Source organism: Pecten maximus, chromosome 16 (assembly GCF_902652985.1).
Source record: "Pecten maximus chromosome 16, xPecMax1.1, whole genome shotgun sequence".
Lineage (NCBI taxonomy): Eukaryota > Metazoa > Mollusca > Bivalvia > Pectinida > Pectinidae > Pecten > Pecten maximus.
In genome coordinates, this window is record NC_047030.1 from 11,673,917 (window position 1) to 11,698,856 (window position 24,940).

The 24,940-nt window shown below is 36.1% G+C and overlaps 1 protein-coding gene across 11 annotated transcripts in view; it reads left to right on the forward strand.

Annotated features, from left to right (window-relative positions):
- The window catches only part of LOC117344478 (activated Cdc42 kinase-like), a 131,763-nt gene that overhangs the window by 97,317 nt on the left and 9,506 nt on the right, over nt 1-24,940 (forward strand). For 7 of the 11 annotated variants that reach the window (XM_033907225.1, XM_033907228.1, XM_033907227.1 and 4 more), the window contains 14 exons: nt 462-683; nt 4,092-4,244; nt 4,761-4,952; nt 5,275-5,372; nt 5,616-5,742; nt 6,023-6,172; nt 6,628-6,734; nt 7,239-7,390; nt 8,076-8,246; nt 8,712-8,847; nt 11,838-11,958; nt 12,148-12,369; nt 14,945-16,559; nt 18,029-18,041. In XM_033907225.1, the coding sequence (XP_033763116.1) occupies nt 462-683; nt 4,092-4,244; nt 4,761-4,952; nt 5,275-5,372; nt 5,616-5,742; nt 6,023-6,172; nt 6,628-6,734; nt 7,239-7,390; nt 8,076-8,246; nt 8,712-8,847; nt 11,838-11,958; nt 12,148-12,369; nt 14,945-16,559; nt 18,029-18,041 (3,479 nt within the window). Of the gene's footprint in view, nt 1-461; nt 684-4,091; nt 4,245-4,760; nt 4,953-5,274; nt 5,373-5,615; nt 5,743-6,022; nt 6,173-6,627; nt 6,735-7,238; nt 7,391-8,075; nt 8,247-8,711; nt 8,848-11,837; nt 11,959-12,147; nt 12,370-14,944; nt 16,560-18,028; nt 18,042-21,020; nt 21,073-24,940 lie in introns of all 11 variants that reach the window. The other 4 variants (XR_004536197.1, XM_033907233.1, XM_033907231.1 and 1 more) reach the window with 4 other exon arrangements.

Here is a 24,940-nt window from a genome sequence, read left to right on the forward strand (position 1 = left end):
TTTGTCCAAGGTTAAATGGATTGTGGGTTACAGTAACAGAGTTGTATAGCTACCATGTCTCCATTTTAAATAAAGGGAGACTATCCTGTATCTCCCAAAACAGACATGTAACATTCTACAAAGACAAGTTCAGTGTCCATGTCATTAATAATATAATAAGAAGTCACTTGGTGTCATCAACATGGGAATTTACTTGTCTGTGATTGTTTAGTTACCATTTTGATGATTAAATTGCTTCATCAACAAGTGTTTACCAAATGTATTTTGTATTTTATCATTCGTATCTCTGTATTATGGACAGGTTTTCTTGCCTTGTTTCCCTTGGCCTCGAAGCTGACTATAAGTGAAGTATATACCAAGCTATATATTATGGACAGGTTTTCTTGCCATGTTTCCCATGGCCTCGACGCTGACTATAAGTGAAGTATATACCAAACTAAACATTAATGTTTATTTTCCAGGCGATCTTGTCAAAAACTGGAAGTGATGGCCTTGGAAGATCTCTTAGTCCATCTCCGCCAGAGAATCGGGCAAACAGGTCTTCATCCCGGCTATCCTCATACATCCGACCTCCCAGCAAACAAATCATCCCTGCAGATTCCATCCTGATCAACAAAACTCTTGGAGAAGGAGAGTTTGGTGTTGTACAGCAAGGAGTCTGGACAACAGAGACTGGAGAAAAAGTGAGCAGTGCTATAGATAGATACAATGTTTTCTTATCTTTATTCTGGGAAATCAAATACACAGTGTGTTTACATTCAATACTAGTACATCAGTTGTATTCTGAATTTCTCCAATATTCAAATGTTCTTAACTTTAATATTTTTACTTTGTACCTTTTTTGAAACAATATAGCCTAGATTACGATCAGATGTTAAAATTTAGAGTGCGAATCAGTATGAGAAAATATTTTTATGCATAATTTCAGGAAACCTTGAGATTGAGATAAATCAAGATTTCCTTTTCATATCAGATTTTAAATAATGAAGTTAAAGTTCTTAGACTACAGGACTTACACTGGGGGCTTTTCTGGCACTTACTGGGCTTTATTCCCAATTAAATTATTTCATGTACATATTAAATTCCCAAAATTTGCAGCTTATTCCTAAAAAAATTCTATTCAAATTGACCAATTTTCCTTTCCAAAATTGAAAATGAGATGAAAAGATCCCAACCAAAATGAATAAAGAGAAAATCTGAATTTTTTCATATTTAAGATCCCATTTTTGATGTAGGGAGATTCCCTATTTATAATCTTAGTTTACAATAGGATAGAGGAAATGAAACCTATATAAAGCATTCTCAAAACTAAAAGTGAATACCGTATGTAGTGCTTTGACATTCATTTAAAAGGTTAGTTTATAAACAAGGAAATGCAAACATTTACTCATGATTTAGGTGTTTCCTGTTGAATTAATGATACGTCACATATGAAATAAAATGATCATAAAACTAGATATAGGAAAATACTCAGTCTGTACTTCAAGATTCTAAAGACGTTTATAGATTTAACAGTGATAAGACTCCATAAACAGGGTATCCCCCATCCCTGCCAGCCCCCACCCCCTGTATGACTCAGACTATTACAGAACCCTATGAACTTACTTCAGCTATAGATTGTTGTTTCAAACTTCCTAAGGTTGTCGTTCAAATCCTGCAGATTAAGAATTCCACTGAAGGGTTTTTAGGTCGATAACCCCCTGTGTGGTTTATAAGCCACAGTTTATTTTGAAGTGTTAACTTGATGATAAATCTCTCAAGATCAGTGAATGTTCTTGCCAAAAACGTAGATAATTTCTCACAAGGGAAGTATTTGTTAAATATCCATCACTTATTAGTGAAAAATTCAAAGCATCTGCTAGATTTCTTGAAGCTGCTACTGGGTGTTAAAATAGGAACTAGTCAAAGTCATCAGTCATAAATGTTAAAGTAGATACCAATCATAACGTTAAAGGTACCTGGTAATTACCGTATTTATCCAGGAATAAGCCCAAACCTGGTAATTTGTTACCGTATTTATCCAGGAATAAGCCCACACCTGGTAATAAGACCTCCATTGTCTATTGCACTTTGGTGAAAATGCTTATGAATGCTATCAGGTTGATTACGGTACTTGTTTGAAATGGTTATCACTGTATTAGGTTGATTACGGTACTTGTTTGAAATGGTTATCACTGTATTAGGTTGATTACGATACTTGTTTGAAATGGTTATCACTGTATTAGGTTGATTACGGTACTTGTTTGATCTGGTACTCACTGTATTAGGTTGATTACGGTACTTGTTCGATCTGGTACTCACTGTATTAGGTTGATTACGGTACTTGTTCGATCTGGTACTCACTATATTAGGTTGATTACGGTACTTGTTCGATCTGGTACTCACTATATTAGGTTGATAACGGTACTTGTTCGATCTGGTACTCACTATATTAGGTTGATTACGGTACTTGTTCGATCTGGTACTCACTATATTAGGTTGATAACGGTACTTGTTCGATCTGGTACTCACTATATTAGGTTGATTACGGTACTTGTTCGATCTGGTACTCACTATATTAGGTTGATTACGGTACTTGTTCGATCTGGTACTCACTATATTAGGTTGATTACGGTACTTGTTCGATCTGGTACTCACTGTATTAGGTTGATTACGGTACTTGTTCGATCTGGTACTCACTGTATTAGGTTGATTACGGTACTTGTTCGATCTGGTACTCACTGTATTAGGTTGATTACGGTACTTGTTCGATCTGGTACTCACTGTATTAGGTTGATTACGGTACTTGTTCGATCTGGTACTCACTGTATTAGGTTGATTACGGTACTTGTTTGATCTGGTACTCACTGTATTAGGTTGATTACGGTACTTGTTTGATATGGTACTCACTGTATTAGGTTGATTACGGTACTTGTTTGATCTGGTACTCACTATATTAGGTTGATTACGGTACTTGTTTGATCTGGTACTCACTGTATTAGGTTGATTACGGTACTTGTTTGATATGGTACTCATTATATAGGGTTGTTTATAGTACTGGTTGTTTTCTCAGAAAGATTGCTGTAGTTCACATACTATACCACATCATAGATAAATAATGGGGAAAAGAATGACATTAACTTTCAGCAGATTCTAAGTTATGATAACCTAAAACGAAATTCACACAAGTTGGAATTTAAAATTCTTTACAAGTCTTCATTTTCTTCTCAGCAAAAAGTTTCTGCATTAATTGTTACTGTAATAAAACTTAGTTCTCAAATGTCCCTATATCACAAGTCTAATGCATTTTGACTTTAAATTGAAATTTTTATTTAATAGAAATCTTCTCCATAAAGAGATTTAAGCAATGTCATTTTACTTCAGTAAATTTTTACATTCCAAATAAGTGTCACAGAAAATGGAAACGCTAATGACATGACCAGATTGCCCTCAGGTTATTCTGATGTTTTCTAGTTCATAGCGTGCTTGTATTACATTTTGTGCTCAAAATTACTTAGTCAGAAAACATTTGCAAATTGAATTTGATGTACATTTTGTACTTCCAAAAATAACTCTTTATGTTTAGAAAAACATCTGACACCATTGTTAGCTCACACAGTATTAACTCTACTTGTCATGAACCACTTAGCAGATTTCAACCAAATTTGGTGGGGAGCATCTTTGGGTGAAGAAGAACCAGTTTTGTATAAACAGTAGGCCTGACACCCCAGGGGCCTGAGGGGCTGGGGTCAAACATGGGGATATTATGCACCAAAATTGGTTAAAATCCTTCTTCTGAAGGAATGAAAGGATTTGGTCCATACTTGGTCGAAGCATCCATAGATGAAAGGAATCCAATTAAGTATAAAATATGAATGGTGGGCCTGCCCCCCACCCCCACCCTCAAGGGTCTGAGGAGTGGGGCCAAAGAGGAGAAATAGTACTTTAGCATGTCTTGCTCATTTGCCCGATTGTTTATGCATTACAAATGTAAAATGCATATATGTATTATAATTTTCCTGATTTGTGACTGAGACTGTCAATGGTATATGGATACATTTGTACTTTATTCAATGGTATAGTTTAACTGATACATGTCCTGTTTATTTTAGGTTCAGGTAGCCATCAAGTGTCTGAGTAAAGAGAGGCTACAGAATGGAACAACAGAGTTCCTCAAGGAGGCCGGTATTATGCAGACTATTGACCATGAGAACATTGTCCGTATGTTTGGAGTTGTCCTCGACAAGGAAAATACCATGATGCTGGTACATAATAATTCTTTCTATTCAGTATGATTGTTTACTAGTAAATCATAAGCTTGACAGAGTTGTTTCCCTTTGGCTTATCCTGTCATTAATGATATTGGTGACACAGTCAGAATTGAATCGCAGAATGAATTTATGTTTTGTATATTTTTCTTTGTGACTTAAAGTAATTTATTTATAAGATACTGTCAACTTAACATTTACATTTAGATTTAATAATATGTGCCAAATAATTAATATAGATTTATATCATACAGTTGTTTTGTATTTCTGTGAATGAATTGCCATACCTATTCTGTTGATTTTGTATAATGTTGATACTACCGTCATGGCCATCGTGTGGATGTCATCATAAAATGAACTTGGCTGATATAAAAACTACATTTATAAAATAATCAACATGTTTAAATACCCCTGGCAACAGTTTACACCTCCCTATCCATGGTAGGACGTTGTAAGCTGTAGTTGCTAGGCTACCAAGATATCATTTATCAATTACTTGTGATCTGTTTGAAGGTGACGGAGTTAGCTCCCATGCGGTCGTTACTAGAGTGTCTAAAGGAACAGGCCCTGCGTCTGGACTTTCCCTTGCCTCGCCTTTGTGACTTTGCCCAGCAGATATGTGATGGCATGACCTATTTGGAAAATAAGCGACTTATCCACAGAGATTTAGCCGTCCGAAATATCCTGGTGTTTAGTAAGAATAAGGTAAAGAACAAAAAAATAACAAGCTTCAGTTTAAAATGTAATATCAGCACATAATCAAGATATTGATCTGGATGCTATTGAGAAGGGAAAAAAAGAAAAAAAAGTAAGACAAATTTTCTGTTACTATAATTTTCTACTGATTTCTTTAGTAATATGATATAGATTCTCCACAAAACTTATCTTTTACTTTTGTTATTCATATTAAACAAAGTCAAATCTCTGGCTTGTTTGTAGACTGCTGTAATTTTGTATACATTGAAAAAGTATGTGACTTTAACTATTTTAATTTAGAATTGTCATAATTGTTTGACTTTTGTTTCAGGTCAAAATCAGTGACTTTGGTTTGTCGCGGGCACTAGGTGTGGGTAAAGACTATTACCAAAGTAATTTCAGCATCAACCTTAAACTACCTATAGCATGGTGAGTAGAAACAGGTCAGGCTGAAAATATTACGTAAACCTATGATTTTACATTGCAAGATTACGTTCCAAATTCCATTAGTTAATAGTATACAACAGCATCTCACAAAAAATGTTCCCTCATTGGTAAATTCTTTTTGATATCAAGTTTGAGAATTCTGTTTAAATAATGATATTATATTCATAATTCCACTTTTGATTCCTATGTATTTATTAATTAAATCATTGCATGTTCACTGTACAGGTGTGCTCCTGAGTGTATTAACTATCTCAAGTTCACATCAGCTAGTGATGTTTGGGCATTTGGTGTCACAATGTGGGAACTCTTCAGCTACGGTCTCCAGCCCTGGGCTAGTATGACTGGCCAACAGGTACAGTTACTTCACAAAAAAAAATTAAATGTATTTAATCCACAAAAATAAGCAGAAATTTACAAAAAATACATTGCCATGTTTTTATCTGAGAATATCATAGATTCTGTGATTAAACCTTATCTTAACCTCTTTACAAATATCCAAATATTTTGTTTTTGATGATCACTTATAATTCGGATCTTGCCGTTTTCTAAACGTGGTTAATCCTAACATTAAGATTGTCTCCCCTTGTATTTATTTATTTTTCCTCATTTTTGTCATTGCATGGTCTTGTTAGATCCTGGAAGCCATTGACACACCGAATGGTCAAAGACTTGACCGACCTGACCTCTGTCCAAAGGAATACTATGACCTTATGTGTAAATGTTGGGACCACGATACCGCCAAGCGGCCGACGTTCGGTGATATTTTTACACAATTACCATTTGTAAGTATTCTAACTCAGGATTCACTTCAACAGTAAAAATAATTTGTTTACATATTCACTGCCTGGAAAACATATTTGTTTACATATTCACTGCCTGGAAAACATTAGTTACAATTAAAATTGAATACAGTCATACATTCATAGTGAAAACTTCAAAAAATATCTGAAAATATTATATATTTAGAGCTTATAGATATAGGTAGCCGGTATTCACAATTTTTTGAGGTCCCAACAGTTTTACCTATTTTCGTTTAAGGACTAAGTACAGACCTTCAGAATTTTACTCTCTGATAAGTTTTGATAAAAAGTCCTGTATTAGTATCTGGAGGTCTGTCAGCATCTATGCCTATATTTGAAAAAATGATCAATCGATGTGTCTGTATGAATGAACAGTCCCCAGAGCTCTGTCCAGTTGTCTTTCCATCAGTTACCATGGTGATTGGTCATTGTTACAGATGAGACCAGTCCAGATGAAGGCCTTGAAAGATTTCCCAGAAGTCACTGTGCCAAGGGATTTCCTGTACTACAAAGCTTCAGATATAATATATGTTATTGATAAAAGGTATGAAAAAAATACACAGAAATCTTATACTTTGTCAATAAAAGGTACAAAAAAATATTGAACACACAATTTTAATAATTTGTCCATGGTTCATGCAGAAAGGAAAAGACCCTGATTTCCAATCTTTGCCTGGAGAAGTCTTGAAATTCATTAAAGTCTTGGAGTTAGGTGTTATGCTTTGAAAACACCCTGGAATTAAGTGTTTGATGTTACATCTTGGTAGACAAGTCAGTCATGGTAAATCATATTTAACAACATGCATTTAATGTATAAATGAATACTTTTATACAAAATTGTTGTGATTGGAAGTCAGTGTGTATATCAAACTTTATAAATATGATATATAAAAATCTCAATTTCACCTAAAGTTGATAGCTGCCCTTGAAAAGTCTTGGAATTTGATATGTCTGTATGAACCATTATACAGTTAACTATGGGTATGAATTATTTTGACAATTTCTGTGTTTTATATAAACCTCTGAAAAATCTGCATTCTTTCCTTAGCCCAGCAAATGCACCTTCATTTGGCCTGTGTCGTGGAGTCTTAAATAATGGTAAAGCCGGCTTCTTTGACCCAGTCAACTGTACGCCGATAGCGGAGACCAAACCGGACAGTCCCATTACTTCATTGCCTAAGCCATCCATCTCCAGAAAAGGTAGGGCCAGTCTAACCACTGGATTGTCACCTGGAATTATGTCATCATAACCAATACCCAGTACACCAGGCTATTGGCTTAACTATATTGGGAAGACCATTTAGTGGATACTAACTGCTAGAATTTTAATGGTACACATTTGCACTTAGTATCTGCTGAAAGTTTTCCCAGTGTATGATATGCATCCACATTCCACTTTTCAATTTTCCATTCAAGGTTTCAAAATAAAAGATTTTAGAGATTACAAATTACTTAAGTACACTTTACTAAACAGAAAAGTCCAACAAAGATAATTTTAAAACACAATATCCAACAAGTGTAAACCAAACTACCCTGTTTGAGGATAGCTATCACAATTAAACTAGATTTAGATTATACACTTGACAGTAATGTACAGTAATTCTGTCTTTATCATTGTATAAAACATGTAATGTACCGTATTTGACCTAATAAAGTGGCGAAAACTTGTGTCCAGTTACTTAATTTGCTGAAGAAAATTGAACACATAAAGTAGCAAAACATTTCACAAGAATTATTACTTTTGAACACCATTTTGACACTCAGTCAAAGATTTATTTCCTTGGAAAAAGGTAGGGGCGCCCTTATTAGGTCAAATAGGTATGTAACATCTCTAGAAATAAAAGAAGTTGGTTTTAAAAAAATTGTACTTTATTGTTGTTTCCAGAATCAAAGCGGAGTTCAAGTCGGAAATTACGGGCAGAGATGATCAGTGGTCCGAAGAATGACCTACGTCACACGGGTCATATAGGTTATGATGGGGCGGTGTTTGGGGACGTGTCGTTTATCGGCGACAACTACGACAAACTACCGGTGAATGTCGGTAGTGGTAGTGCAGGTAAGTAACATAGCAAGCATCCTGGTCCTCTTCCTCTTAATAAAATGATAATTATCATTTCTCTTAAAAGGTAGTCCATATCTATTTACCAAATATAGTTGTTCGGAGGTCACCTCACTTTTGATACATTTATTTTGATAATCTGGAAATCTTGAAGAAATAGCAACAGAATTAATTTGATTTTACAAAGTTTGTATACATTATGAGTAAAACCTGTGAAAACAAATGGGTTGTTCTGTTACTTTTCATGAAGGCAATTTTCCTTTTGCAGAAAAACTTTCAACTCTTGAGTGGTTTTAAATACCATTCTTTCATAAAATGATAGAGAATTTAAAATCGTTCATACTAAAATTTACAATAAGTAATTGGATATTTTTATGAGAGACCTTTGATCACCATCTAATTTTAAACCCCACTCCTGGGATTGTTAGATATCTGCAAGTATTTCTTATTGAATTTATACAGGTGCAAATTCTCCTGTTATAGGTGACAGGCTTTCGTCGCTCAGCCTTCACCGACAAAGCCCTGACGGTGAACATTCAGGCCTGTCGATCAATGGTGGGACTAACGGCGTTGGTACCAATGGCCTTGGACATTCCTGGTTTGTAATATTTTTTGAACAAATAAACTATTCTGTACCCCCGCCATGGTGGGGGGGGGGGGGGGGGGGGGGGGGGGGGGGGGGGGCATATTGTGTTACCGATGATGTCCATCCCATCCTGTTTCGTCCCGATGCAATGTAATTAGCTAATCTCAGGAACTCCTGATGTGATCCTCACCAAACTGTGTTTTAGGGTGTCAAGTGGCAGAGGGGGCATTTATGTCTTATAGACATTTTTTAGTCCAACCATGCTTATGTACTAGTATTTGTTTCTATAAATGGGATTTTTAGCCCACCATCATCAGATGGTCCGTCCGTCCGTCCGTCCCTCCGTCCGTCCGTAAACAATTCTTGTTATCGCTAATCCTCAGCAAGTACTGAAGGGATCTTTCTCAAATTTCATATGTGGGGTCCCCTTGGTGCCTAGTTATGCATATTGCATTTTGAGACCAATCGGAAAACAACATGGCCGACAGGCAGCCATCTTGGATTTTGACAATTGAAGTTTGTTATCGCTATTTCTGAGAAAGTACTGAAGGGATCTTTCTCAAATTTCATATGTAGGCTCCCCTTGGTGCCTTGTTATGCATATTGCATTTTTGAGACCAATCGGAAAACAACATGGCCGACAGGCAGCCATCTTGGATTTTGATAATTGAAGTTTGTTATCGCTATTTCTGAGAAAGTACTGAAGGGATCTTTCTCAAATTTCATATGTAGGCTCCCCTTAGTGCCTAGTTATGCATATTGCATTTTGAGACTAATCCAAAAACAACATGGCCGACAGGCAGCCATCTTGAATTTTGATAATTGAAGTTTGTTATCGCTTTTTCTGAGAAAGTAAGGAAGAGATCTTTCTCAAATTTCATATGTAGGCTCCCCTTAGTGCCTAGTTATGCATATTGCATTTTGAGACTAATCGGAAAACAACATGGCCGACAGGCAGCCATCTTGGATTTTGATAATTGAAGTTTGTTATCGCTATTTCTGAGAAAGTACTATAGGGATCTTTCTCAAATTTCATACGTAGTTTCCCCTTGGTGCCTACTTATGCATATTGCATTTTGAGACCAATCGGAAAACAACATGGCCGACAGGCAGCCATCTTGGATTTTGACAATTGAAGTTTGTTATCGCTATTTCTGAGAAAGTACTGAAGGGATCTTTCTCAAATTTAATATGTAGATTCCCCTTGGTGCCTAGTTATGCATATTGCATTTTTGAGACCAATCGGAAAACAACATGGCCGACAGGCAGCCATCTTGGATTTTGACAATTGAAGTTTGTTATCGCTATTTCTGAGAAAGTAAGGAAGGGATCTTTCTCAAATTTCATATGTAGGTTCCCCTTGGTGCTTAGTTATGCATATTGCATTTTGAGACCAATCGGAAAACAACATGGCTGACAGGTAGCCATCTTGGATATTGACAATTGAAGTTTGTTATCGCTATTTCTCAGAAAGTACTGAAGGGATCTTTCTCAAATTTCATATGTAGGTTCCCCTTGGTGCCTTGTTGTGCATATTGCATTTTGAAACTAATCAGAAAACAACATGGCCGACAGGCAGCCATCTTGGATTTTGACAATTGAAGTTTGTTATCGCTATTTCTCAGAAAGCACTCAAGGGATCTTTCTCAAATTTCATATGTAGGTTCCCCTCAGTGCCTAGTTTTGCATATTGGGACCAATCCAAAAACAACATGGTCGACAGAGAGCCATTATCGCTAAATCTTAAATTTTATATATAGCTTCCCCTTGTTTGAAAAGTACTAGCTATAGAAGGCTGTTTCTGAATTTACACAAATTAGTAAGACTTAGAAGAAGGGAAAAGTAGAGAAAAGATCAATCTGACATGGAACCTATGAAGATCATTCAATGGTGGGCGCCAAGATCCCTCTGGGATCTCTTGTTGAAAGTTAAAAAGAAATTGCCTTGGTTAATTTAAAATCTTGAAAACCCTTAAAGATGCTACACTGCTTGTCACAGCATAAAATAAAATCTATGACATAGCAATATATTAACACTAAAAGGGGGAAATAGAGCCAACGAAAGTTCAATAGATTGGTGAGGTCCATAGGTGGTTGAATCGCTGGAGAATGGAGTATGCGAAAGTCACTCGGCAAGTAATAAATGTATATTATCTACACTTGTACTATTTGATGAAGCTGTTGAATATCGAGAACACTCATTTCTGATGTCTTCATTAACACCAAGAAACATAGAAACAAAAATAATAATGACGGCATTCTAAAAATTATCGCTTACAAGATTGAAAATGACATACCAAATAGAGAGGCAGAGTATTGCATGTCTTCAGGATCCAATTAATTATTTATTCACTTTTGGAGGATGATGATATTGTTAGGTATGCAACTTTTGGTTTTGGCCTGCCTTGTTTTCAATAGATCATAGTAACGCTTCGTCGGAGATGTAATACCTGTATGAGTTTGACAAATTGAATTACACAAGGTGTAACCAGAGGGATCTGAGATTAATTCCCTGCCCTACCCTAAAACAGCAAAATGGGTGACTAGTACAGTATATGAAAACAGGATGAAACCATCATCAAACCATTCAAATGAAATATCAAAATTTTCCCAACTTAGAAATATTTTTCTGATTTTAGTCTTTTAGTCAGGGACATTGCTCCTGGTTAATGGTATACAAGGGGAGGGAACTGTCAAATATGTTCATCGATATTGTACAAGGAGGGATCCTTACATCCGAATGCTGGATATCATGTCTGCAACATTATCACAAAAACAGATTGGAATACATGGACAAATCTGATCATTTGTCAATCAGTATTTGTCAGTTTTCTGAGATAAAATTGAACACTTTTAAAATTCATAGGAAACCAGATTTTTTCTTTTAATCTTCATTATACAAAAAACATGATAATATAAAGGTTTTTAGAATTGACTGACTTTTTCTTGCTACTATTCTTTAACATTCATCTGTCACTAAAGGTTTATATTGATGTCTTTCAGGATAAGCCAGGAATCCATTGATAGTACCTTCAAGGATGAGATGGATGGAGATCGGACACCTCATTACCAGGATATAGAGGATGATTCTCTCTTTGCTGACTTCAAGATGCCTGATATTGGGGTATGCCAATCATATTTCTTAATCTGGGGAAAATTGTTTTTGAAGTATGTACTATTTAGAAAACAAAAATACCTTGGCAATGAATGTTTAAATGATAATTAAATTGATCACCATGAACATACGGACTGGAAAGACAAAGGTATTATGTTGTTTTTTGTGTTTTAACATGTGATCATTTTCCTGTTTCAGTCTTCCTTTGATTTTGGTGGTTCATTTATGGACGAAGTGTTGAAGGCGTTGAATGAGAAAGAAGCCAAATTGGAGGCATCATCGCCTTCAGACTCTACTGCAACGCCTGATTCACAATTCCGTAACAGTTTTAATGACCGTAGTGGGTCAGTCTCCCCACCGTCAGTGAAGGAGTATAGACACAGCACCCCACCCCCACTGCCTGCACAACCTCCTAGATCTGTAAGTGTTACTATGGCAACAGGGCAGGGCTGTTTATAAATCCAAATTGGAATATTTCATACATGATATCAAAGTTTTAGTCAGATTTGGTATATACTATATATTTTTAAAGATTTCTTTCTTTGTTAACTTTCAATACATGCATATGTCATGAACATAATTAAATTTGGAGATTAACAGCCACGTCCTTCATGTGTTTATATACTTGTCTTTTTTATATTGAATGCATCATCAAGCTCCTGAAGTAATAGAAATATAAACAGAACTTGACAATATAAATGGAAAAATCTCTCTTGCTTCTACTTGAATGTACTAAATTTCTTTGACTACCCGTGTTGCTTCTAGGTTGCGGGATTCACGATCTTGCAGCAAATGATACACTCGTGCACGCCAGAGGATGTACACATATTAACGTAGGGTGCATGATGTGCAGAATCAAATGCTTCTTTGCATCCAAAACTTCTCTGCATGCAATGAAGCTCTTTTTTTTTCTCAAAAATATTTATAATCCCCTTACTAAAAATACTAGTTTTCAGATGAAGAAGCCCCTGTCATCGTTCAGACAGTTTTGTAAATCCCGACAAAACTGTTACATGTGCATTTTTGTACGAACAAACATATATTGTATTACATTCAATGATATCAAAACTTTACACAAACAATGTGACTATAGTAAGGATAGTTGGACGGCACAGTGGTTAGTGAACCCGTCTTTCACAAAGACTGCAGGGTCCCAGATTGTTTGTTGAAAAGTGTGAAGTTTTCTGCCCAGTTTCAAGGTTTTCCCCGGCTTATGTGGTTTCCTCCTACAATAAAGTGTACTTTCATCCGCGTCAACAAGAGCAGTTACAGACTAGTAATATTACTTCAAATCTGGTTCATAGTTAACAAGATTTACAGTTAAACTGGAATGCGGAGAGACTTTTTTAATCAGAATAAGGTAAAGTAAGGAGATTAGAATCATCCAAATACAGTCGAACCCGGTTATATTGAAATGCTCGGGGAATGGAAAAATACTTCAAATTAACCGGTTTTCAATATAACCGGGATCCAGCCTTTTGCCGACATATTTCAGTACCGCGTTACGTCAAACAACACACCATTGTTCAATATAGTTGATTTTACTTAGTCAGTATTTACAATCGGTGCCAAAATGATAATAGTGTCACAGTTTATTAAAAATAATGTTAAGTTCGACGGGAGAAGTCTTCGACTGTTGCTTGTTTTTGTTTATGTTGAGTTCGCGGACACACGTGAGAACAGTTTCCGGTACATCTGGGCTACTTTCCAAGAAACTTCCTTCTGAAATCGGACATGTGCGTCGATGATAGATGGATTTTCACGAATTGTTTGAGGGTCATTGTCAATATCACTGTTCTGGTTACGTTGTTATCATTGTCTGTCAAATCCCTAATAATGGACTCGTCATTTGTAATTGTCTCGCGTGTAGTTAAATGAGAGTCAATTTCGATGTATATATGTATCAGTAGCCAAAATAAGCTGTGTCCCTCAAGGTATTTTCGTAAACAAATACAGATTCATCCTCATAACGAACGCAGTTAATGATTAAAAGTCACAATTTATTTGTATTGTGTAAATCAGAATTTCATTTTACCTATCTATTGATCGGACGCACGTACCGTAACGGCCGGTAATTATATAATCTATTCAATTTAAGCGATACATAAACAATGGTTTAGCATTGCCGAGGGCAATAATTTCCTTTCAAATAAAGCGATATTTCAAATAAACCGATTTCAAAATAACCGATGAAACAATACAAAGACAAAGAAGGCATTTGGACGGGGATTTTATTTCACTTCAAATTAAACGATATTTCAATATATCCGATTTCAAATTAAGTGGGTTCGACTGTATTTGCTAGAGGATCCACAAAAGGATTTTATAAATCAAATTGAAAAATTTTTCTTGAAAAGGGTGTAAAAAAAAAATTTCAGTATATGAGAAACTGGACAATCAAATCTAAATTACAGAAACAGATTAAATTTATATGTAGCAACAATTTACATGTAAATAATATGTGTCATTCATACCCTCCACACCAACATTGAAAAGATTCATATCTGGAATAAGTTGTGGAGGTGGATCACCATGACTGCATATTGTCATATTTACAAAGAAAAGTAATAATTTAGAGGATTTATATGTTGGTAATACCCATGGTGAGCCCCAAATATCCCTTATACAATCTAAATGCAACACGGGTATGTATATATTGTACTGTCTGCTTCCACTGGATCATATCATTACCAAAGCTTTGGAGGGATTTTGTGTTTTACAAATACTGTACCCATAAAATTCTTAATTATAGAAGAGACATTTTCAACTTTGAGCTGCTCCTGGTGAATTATATACATTTCATTATCATGAAATTGAAGGGCTGTGAGTACTGTTGAACAAAACTGTGGTATTATTAGAGAAGTACAGGTGAACTTTGGTACTGTACAGAAAAGTTAATGTTGTTTTATGCTTAGAAGTTAAGAAGTTAGAAGTTAAGTATGGTGTGATATAGTTAGAAAATCTGTATGGGATTAACAATGCGTTTCTATTTCAGGAGATTAAAAAGGAACCCCCTAAACCTGAACCAAGGAAACAGGCAAAGGTCAAACCTATGTCTGCTTCTGAGGAGAAAATGATGGACGATGCAATTGCTCTGGCTAATGAGTGTGCAGTTGTGTCATCCCATAACCAGACATCGGAGACACCCACCTCACCCACAGGACCAGAGAGGATGCGCTCTGACTCTGAGAGTGGGTCAGAGTCTCCCAAACTCATCTCCAAATTAAAGAACTCGTTTAAGAGAAGCCCCAAAAATGAGCGTAAACGAACTTTTTCAGAAGAGATTGCTCACAAAGGGGAGATAACTGAGGATGTTCCTCCAGAGGCTCAGGAAGCGTACAACCTTCTTGTGGTACGTGGGTCTGTTAAAGAGGACCAGAAGAAGGAGCGACCTAAATACCCTGCCCCTGTACCTGAGGCTAGACCATCATGGGAGTCAAGATCGGAGTCTAAACCGTCTTGGGAACCATCAAAACCAGTCGAAACTAAACACTCCTGGGAACCATCAAAACCAGTCGAAACTAAACACTCCTGGGAACCATCAAAACCAGTCGAAACTAAACACTCCTGGGAATCATCAAGAACAGAATCTAAATCATCTTGGGAAACATCTCGAAATACGTCAGATTCTAGACCATCGTGGGAGACCTCAAAGACATCTGTCGACTCCAGACCATCTTGGGAGACTTCAAAGACCTCTGTTGACTCCAGACCATCATGGGAGACTTCAAAGACCTCTGTCGACTCCAGACCTTCGTGGGAACCAAAGAGGACTGTGACAAATAGCTTAAGAAGTAATGTGCCGCTAGCCAGCACAGAGGAAGTGGAATTATTTGTTGACCTTGAACCAATAGAAAAAGTTGAGCCTTCTCCTCCTCGTCCTGTTCCTAAACCCCGAGTGGAAATTCCTAAAAAATATGAACCACCCGTCCCATCGCCAAAACAGAGGCCTGAAATTCACCGTGTGGAACCTGTGCCTCGTCCTCAGCAGCCTCCACCGCGGATTCCAGTAACATCTGCTGTGGCCGACCTACAGTGGGACCTTAACGAAAGTTTTGGGTCAAGTCACAGTGTAGCATCAAACCAGAGTTTTGGTAAAGACAGTTCTCGCAGTGGTGGTTCCGATATTCTCCGGATTCAAGAAGATCGGGACGAGGTGTCTGAGAGGACATCAGTTCGTAGTTCAGACTATAGTGACTCTGATGATCCAAAGCGACACAGTGAAGTGTTGCGGATCGACCTACCCGACTCGACAGAGTATAGCACAGACTCCTCAAGTACAAAAGAACTTCACATTGATGAGGCACCGCGAAGGGACTCTAGTTCTAAATCTAGTAGCTTGTTTGATGAGGAGTTCAGTGAACCTTCCCCTAGGGAAATAATGAACAAGCTGGCCAGGGAGAGCCGAATTCGGCGCTCGCTGGACCACCAACGTGGTGTTGTGGGAGACATGGGCGAACCTGCCCCTAATAGGAATTTACGTGAGCCTCAAGGGATCCCTGGTAAGAGCATGCCCACCAGTAACGGTGATGATGAGGAAGTGGATACAAATCCATTGCGGATGTTACGTGGTGGAGCTATTCCAATTCGTGGAGGCCGGGCGGGACAAGGTAATGCTCGACCCCCAAATCTACCTCCCAAATTACAGTATAGAAAACCGCAGTTACACCATTCTATGAGTGTCGACTCTGGAAGCAACCATGTGCAGCATGTCAATTATTCTAGTTCAGTATTTAACGGGGACGAACCCCCCGATAGTCGTGTAAATGGGTGTAACAATGTTGTACCTCCTCGTAGGGAGACACCTGTGGAGGGGTTTCCTGGGCGATCTAGACCCCCTGCTATCCCACCTAGGTCCTACAGTGTAAGTGGTGATGGCGGAGGTCGCCGGAACGTAAATCAAAACCCCCTTCCATTGCCACCTAGGACCTCCGTGACACGATCAGCGATCCTAAGTACAACGCGGGAGCGGAAGTACCCGCTCATACTGGACGATTCTGATGACTGCGGCAATTACTCGGAAGGTCGCTTATCAGCTCAGTCGTCTTCTGTTATGTCACCGTCATCAGCTGCTGCTGTTCGTGTAACCTCTACCTCCTCCTCTTCTGTTGCATGGGCTCCTGCCGTCCCGGCCCGACAGGGACGACCTTCTGACCTTGGGCGACCTACTGACCTCCCTCCTGCCCCTCTTTTACCAACCCCATTTCGAAATGTAGATGATACGAGCGATGATAGCTCAGACAGTGACGATGATAATTTAAATGATAATGTTTTTGAAAATGATTCTAGCCCAGTGATACATCGAAAAAATTGTTCACAAAATCTTACAACTCCTATATGCCGTTCTGGCTCCTCTACATTCCCCCGTGTGAAATTCCGTCTAAATAATAATAATAATGTTAATCTGGAACAATTAGGATTTTATAATCGCAGCGATCCATTTTGGGTCAAGTCTTTAATCTTGGCAGGGGAGAGAATTTCAGATAGGGAAGGCTCGGAAGAAATCTCGCCCATCATGCTTGCTAACTACAAAACATCTGATGGTGTGAGCTACGAGGATTTGCTTGATTTTGCATTAGATAGGTATGGTCTTCTGTGTCTGTTTAGCCACCTAGTCACCTGCCTTCCCTCACACTATACATCCTCGGGAGCAATGCATAGTGCTTACAAAACGGAGTCGTAGTGACCTACTTTACATGGTAACTGCTAGGAGACACTGGTACTACTACCTAGAGCCAGCATGGTACAGGTTTACAGGGTCAGGTTGTCCTTAGGCTGGAAGTCGTCTCCGGTCAATGTCAGGATGCGTGCGATCCCCTCAACATTTAAAACTGTTGTTTAGGTTTTGTTACCTTGTTTCTGTTTATTTATTTAACCAGAGTTTAATACAATTTCTACTTTTCACTAATTTTCTTTTTAAAAAAAAAGTTTTGAAATATTTGTTATTGTTCTGTGTTTGGTATATATACAAATCACTTTCATGTTGAATCTACAGTATGTTCCTTCATAGGAACTTGGTATTATAGAGATGATAGTTAACTACTGGAATCTGTAAATTATTTCATTTTCGTTTGAACAGACAGAGAGGTAAGGTATGTAAAATTGAGTAATGTCCCCATGTTGACCTGTAACAGCATCAACATCCATTGTATAAGCATTACATACAGAGTTATCCTAAGAGGTAAATTGTATTTCACTCATATAAATGTACGGTTCAAATACTAAATAAAATTTTATGACATAATTTTTTAAAATTTTGTTAATATTTTGAAATAATCATCATCAAGAAAAAAAATTAACTTTAGATATCTTTAAAATAAGACTATCACAATGAATGTGAACTTGGATATCTTATGGATTAGACTATCACAAGCAATGTTACCATAGATATCTTATAAGGCCATCACAATGGATGTTGGGCTGTTGTCTTCTCTATAAAAATATGGGCTGTATTTTGGTACACAAGGAATTAGCTCTAACTAAAACCCAGATAGCTATAATCCACATTGGTTAACATTGAATGTGATATAGCTGGAACATTGTAACCATGGAAACTGCATGGTAAACTCTAGCTATAGAGTCACCTCCCTTGGCACATTGCATGCTGTTACTTGTCTTGACTTGTTTTCAAATTAATGAAAGTTCTGATCTTCTCTTGTTCACCTATGACCTTTAAATCATAAATATGGCTCGAGTCTCACCTCTCTGCATTAATTCTCATCTAACTTGCTGAAATTTATTTCTTCACAGCATTGTTGCTGTTATTTATTGACAGGAATATGTTATAAACATATTTTGATACTTCAGGAGATTGAATTTTGAAATCATATGAAATAGTTATGTATTTTTGAATAGCTATGGTAATAATAGTAAATATGACTTAACATTTACCTGAGAAATATTGACCAGATCTGTTTGTTTCAAACTCAGTAATATTCAAACTTATATTTTAACAGAAATGTATTTCACTATTTTCCAAGGAATTAATATTTAATACATAACTGGATACTTGTCTCTCATTTTGTTTTTAATTACCATTAATTTTCTATGATATGTTTTATAGAAGTTTAAATAAATCCTTAACTAATTTGTCCATTATGATAAAATTGTTTTGATAACATTTCTTCTTATATTAAAAACTCTTTGGCATCATCATGTTATTTTTGGTGTGTAGCTATGGGTAGTCTAACAGAAACCCTTAGAGATCCCAACCATAAAGATATGTCTAACAGAACCCCCATACACTTCCTTTAGTTTACTTGTAATATCTTGAGAAATGAGAATTACCTCCCTTGAGAGACCATTGTATTCTGTATCCATAACAACCTTTAAACAAAGTCAAGTGAAAGTAACAGCTGTTATGTGCCCTGGAATGTGATTTGTCACCTTGTAGTGGTAAAACTGTCATGCTGGTCATGTTTTTGTTTTAGCTTTTGGTGAATGACTGAAGAAATATCCACCAGTTTGTATGAAACTTACCTATAATTTAATGTAATTTCATGACCCAAGATAAGTTAAAACTATTTAAAACAGAAAAATAGCCACTTCTTCCATTTCTGCTTGTGTTAGAGGATTATATTACTATGTCTCAATGAAGGCAATTTTACAAAAACAAAATTACTATGAAATAGTCACTGTCATACTGTCTGTATTGTGAAGGTCAAATTTACGAAGACAAAATGACTGTGAAATAGTTACTGTCGTTTTGTCCGTATTGTGAAGGTCAAATTTAGGAAGACTAGGCAAAATTCTCTTATTGTTCTGGGTCATAGAATTCTAGATAAACTGTGGTAGGATACAAACTATTATGATGGATATTGACTTGTATGTTCACAAAAGTAGAAACAGAAACATAGCAGGATTGACGGTAGATGACTGGTGATTGGTTCCTACTGGAGCTATAGACATAGCACTAGATGATTAGACACCATGTGTCTGTGTTTGTCTGTCCATCTGTCTGTCCATCTGTCTGTCCACTTGTAGCTGGCGTGCGACATATAATCAAGATATATCGTGAAATTTGTATTCACAGAATCGGAATGAATCACATACATGTATGTAACACATATATTCACAAGAATCAATCAAGTATATACCTCCACAATCAGAATGAGATTTATATGTATATATATATATACTTATTCGTAAATTAGATCTGTAAATATCGATGAATCCAACAAAGAAAACCTGTAAAATTTAAAATGTAAAATATTTGAATAGCTGTATTTCATTAGGTCTAGGGAATAATTAAAGTGTGATCCATTTCCTTCCTCAACTGTGCAGGGATCCACTTCTAAATTACCTTTCAATCTCTTGTATACAATGATATAATAAGTTTACGTGAAATTCTGATATTTATATACATGTATACCTGATTTAAACTTTAGTATAGACTTAACCAATCACCACGTACATACATATCATTTAAACATCTTGTATAAACCTCGGATCCTGTCACATAAACCACCACGTACATACATATCCTATAAACATCTTATATAAACCTCAGATTCTGTCACATAAACCACCATGTACATACATATCCTATAAACATCTTGTATAAACCTCAGATCCTGTCACATAAACCACCATGTACATACATATCCTATAAACATCTTGTATAAACCTCAGATTCTGTCACTTAAACCTGATTCTGAAACTCTGTACCTGTAATGTATACCTAGGTGTTGGTACCAGAAATCAAAGGTGTTATTAGACAAATATTTGCCATTTTGACAACTGGTGAAGGGGATGACACTATGCGTATCCAGGGTGATGTATAGTCCTGAGGGGGGCTGTTTGCTGTGATGTGTACTCCGTAGTTAACATTAATCCAAAGAGATCTATGGAGATATCTTACCATAGTCCTAGTGTCCATTAATCCAGATATCCGTTCTCTAGAGATAATCTTAGTTCTAGTGACCATTAATCCAGATATCCATAATCTAGAGATAATCTTAGTTCTATAGTGACCATTAATCTAGAGAGTTTATAATCTTAGCCATAGTTAGCAATATAATCTATATAGACCTTCAATCTTCAAAGCACTAACCTGTTTTTTTGTCTTTCAGTTTTCTCTCTAGATATTTAGCAGTTTTAAAAACATTTTTAAAGTTTAATAAGGTACTTCATTTACACTTATTTTTTCTCTGTTAATTTTCTTTTTTTTGAAACCTTTGTTTTGTTAATTATTAATTTTATGTTTTAATGTTTTGGTTTTTTTTTTTCAATTTTTGTTTTGTTTTCTTTCTTCTTTAAATCACAAATTTTACTTTCTGTTTGCATTTTGGAAATGGGATTAAGATGTGTCTATTTGTTTGTTTATTTCATTTTTCTTCGTTTCTGTAGGAATTTCTTTTAGTTTTAAATTTGACAAACTAACCTGAAGTTATTTTGAGTTTCTTGCACAAGTTGTGATTATTTTATTCTGGTTATTTTTATGTTATCTTTGTATATATATATATATATTTATTAATAGAATAAAACTTCACAGGAATTATATCTCTGTGCAGCCATATTATGGGGGCCACATAGCTGTGTTGGTTTGAAGTTGTTCTATGTTACCTTAGGTGAAGATTTGAGGTACCTGGTTCGACACTCACTACCCATGGTGGTTTGTGTTTCTCAGGAAAGCTAAGAAATGGACAGGCCTCCCTATGTGTTGTTCAGTGAGGTAGCCACCAGCTACTACAAACAGACCAGCCTCAAAATGACTCAGGCTGTCCTTAGGGTGATAAACCCAGCAAACAAACAAGGAATTGTGTTATTAACTGATTTAACTTCTGGTAATTTTGGTACCACCGGTTTGATGTCATATAACTTAATTATGGTCTCTGACTTGAGATATCAAATCTGTACATGGCTGCAAGGCAGTACACACATATATATATACAATGATAACATTATATGTTTATTTGTACTAACATTTTGTACTTATATTATTTCACATATACTTTCTGTTACTAATTGTTCAATTTTGTTCACATATTTATTTAATGGTTTTTGTTTGATATTTATTTATTTTGATTTTGTTTGTATATCATGATTTATGTATTTAGTTGGGAAATATGAACACAAGTTGTATTTATCCTACTTTTACATATATGTACACAGAGCACCGACAGAAAGCTATGCATTACTGTACCTTTCATATTCCAAATTCATGGTCATTGGGTGTTGAATTCCTGCAGATTTTTGGCATTTCATACATAAACTCATAAAGTATCATTTAAAATGATTTTTTTTTTTTTTGTAAAGTGAGATAGGAAGAGTATGATAATGTGGGGAATTTTATGATGTGACATCTTCAAAATTTATTTAAATGGGTTTTACGTTGTATTGTAGCAGTTTGATTCAAATAATATTTAATTTACCAGTGCGTTAGTTTATACAGTAGTTACACATGTAAATAAAATAGAACTGCGTAGCAGGTGAATGCTTCATATTGATATAAGCTCATCTTGGTAATCCAAGGGTAACAGTTTCAATCATTTACTTTGTCTTCAAATCATTCATAAATGAATGCAACCCTTGGAATGATATTAGTTTTACTACAGAATTCTTGTAAATGTTAAAAACAGATTTTACTAGTGGTATTTATCAAGTGTGAACTATTGCTGAAAATCTCTGGGAATTCAACTTCACCAATAAGTTATTAAGAGAGATTGTTGTGCCTGTAGTACATATCACACTCCATCCCAAGAATGTTTGTATTAGACTGTATCATACCAAGAATGCAGATTTTTTTTCTGTATGGTGCCCCTGGAATGTTGCTTCTTGATTTAAGAATTTGTTTTGTTGTTTTTCATTACATGTTGAAATGCCCTAACAAGATTATTTTCATTTATTTAGTTTTTAATTTTGTTTTATTCAATTAGATACCAAAAATAATGTATTCAGTACAGAAACAGGAAATGTCACATACAAAATATGAATAAGGCATAATCATTTAAAAGCACCCGACACCATTATTTATCCCTAACCAGAGCCTATAGACACACAATTGTTATGTAGAAGTAGCTTATTTTAGATGCACTTTGGTTTTTATTCATCAATAGATAGGTACAAATCATACAGGTGTATATATATATGTACATACATTGACTCATACAGGTGTGTATATATATATACACACACATTGACTCGTATAGGTATATATATGTACATGCATTGACTCGTAGTCATACAGGTGTATATATATGTGTACATACATTGACTCATACAGGTGTATATATACACACACACACACATTGACTCATACAGGTCTATATATGTGTACATACATTGACTCATACAGGTCTATATATGTACACACATTGACTCATACAGGTGTATATATGTGTACATACATTGACTCATACAGGTCTATATATGTACACACATTGACTCATACATGTCTATATGTGTACACACATTGACTCATACAGGTCTATATATGTGTACACATTGACTCATACAGGTCTATATGTGTACACACATTGACTCATACAGGTCTATATATGTGTACACACATTGACTCATACAGGTCTATATATGCACACACATTGACTCATACAGGTCTATATATATGAACACACATTGACTCATACAGGTTTATATATGCACACACATTGACTCATACAGGTCTATATATGCACACACATTGACTCATACAGGTCTATATATGTGTACACATTGACTCATACAGGTCTATATGTGTACACACATTGACTCATACAGGTCTATATATGTGTACACACATTGACTCATACAGGTGTATATATGTGTACACACATTGACTCATACAGGTCTATATATATGTACACGCATTGACTCATACAGGTCTATATATGTACATACATTGACTCATACAGGTCTATATATGTGTACACACATTGACTCATACAGGTCTATATATGTACACACACACACACACTGACTCATACAGGTCTATATATGTATACGCATTGACTCATACAGGTGTATACATATATATACAAACATTGACTCATACAGGTGTATATATATATACAAACATTGACTCATACAGGTGTATATATATACATACATTGACTTGTATAGGTATATATATGTACACACATTCACTCATCAGTCACATGCTGTCGCTCCACAAAGTTAACACTCAGTCAATATGTGACTGATCAACATAGAATTCTATTGTTGTAAGACATAATGACCCACATGTGATGCTTCACACCCAACCTTCCACTAAATGTTAAAATGCACAAACACCAATTCATACTACTTCTACATTAGAAGTGCTGACATACAGTTTCTCCCATAGAAGTGCTAACATACAGTTTCTCCCATAGAAGTGCTAACATACAGTTTCTCCCATAGAAGTTCTGACATACAGTTTCTCCCATGGAAGTGCTGACATATAGTTTCTCCCATAGAAGTTCTGACATACAGTTTCTCCCATAGAAGTTCTGACATACAGTTTCTCCCATAGAAGTTCTGACATACAGTTTCTCTCATGGAAGTTCTGACATACTGTTCTTCCATGGAAGTGCTAACATACAGTTTCTCCCATGGAAGTGCTGACATACAGTTTCTCCCATAGAAGTGCTAACATACAGTTTCTCCCCATGGAAGTGCTGACATACAGTTTTTCCCATGGAAGTGCTAACATACAGTTTCTCCCATAGAAGTGCTGCCATACAGTTTCTCCCATGGAAGTGCTGACATACAGTTTCTCCCATGGAAGTTCTGATATACAGTTTCTCCCATGGAAGTTCTGACATACATTTTCTCCCATGGAAGTGCTAACATACAGTTTCTCCCATATAAGTGCTGACATACAGTTTCTCCCATGGAAGTTCTGACATACAGTTTCTCCCATGGAAGTGCTGACATACAGTTTCTCCCATAGAAGTTCTGACATACAGTTTCTCCCATGGAAGAAGTTCTGACATACAGTTCTCCCCATGGAAGTTCTGACATACAGTTTCTCCCATGGAAGTGCTGACATACATTTTCTCCCATGGAAGTG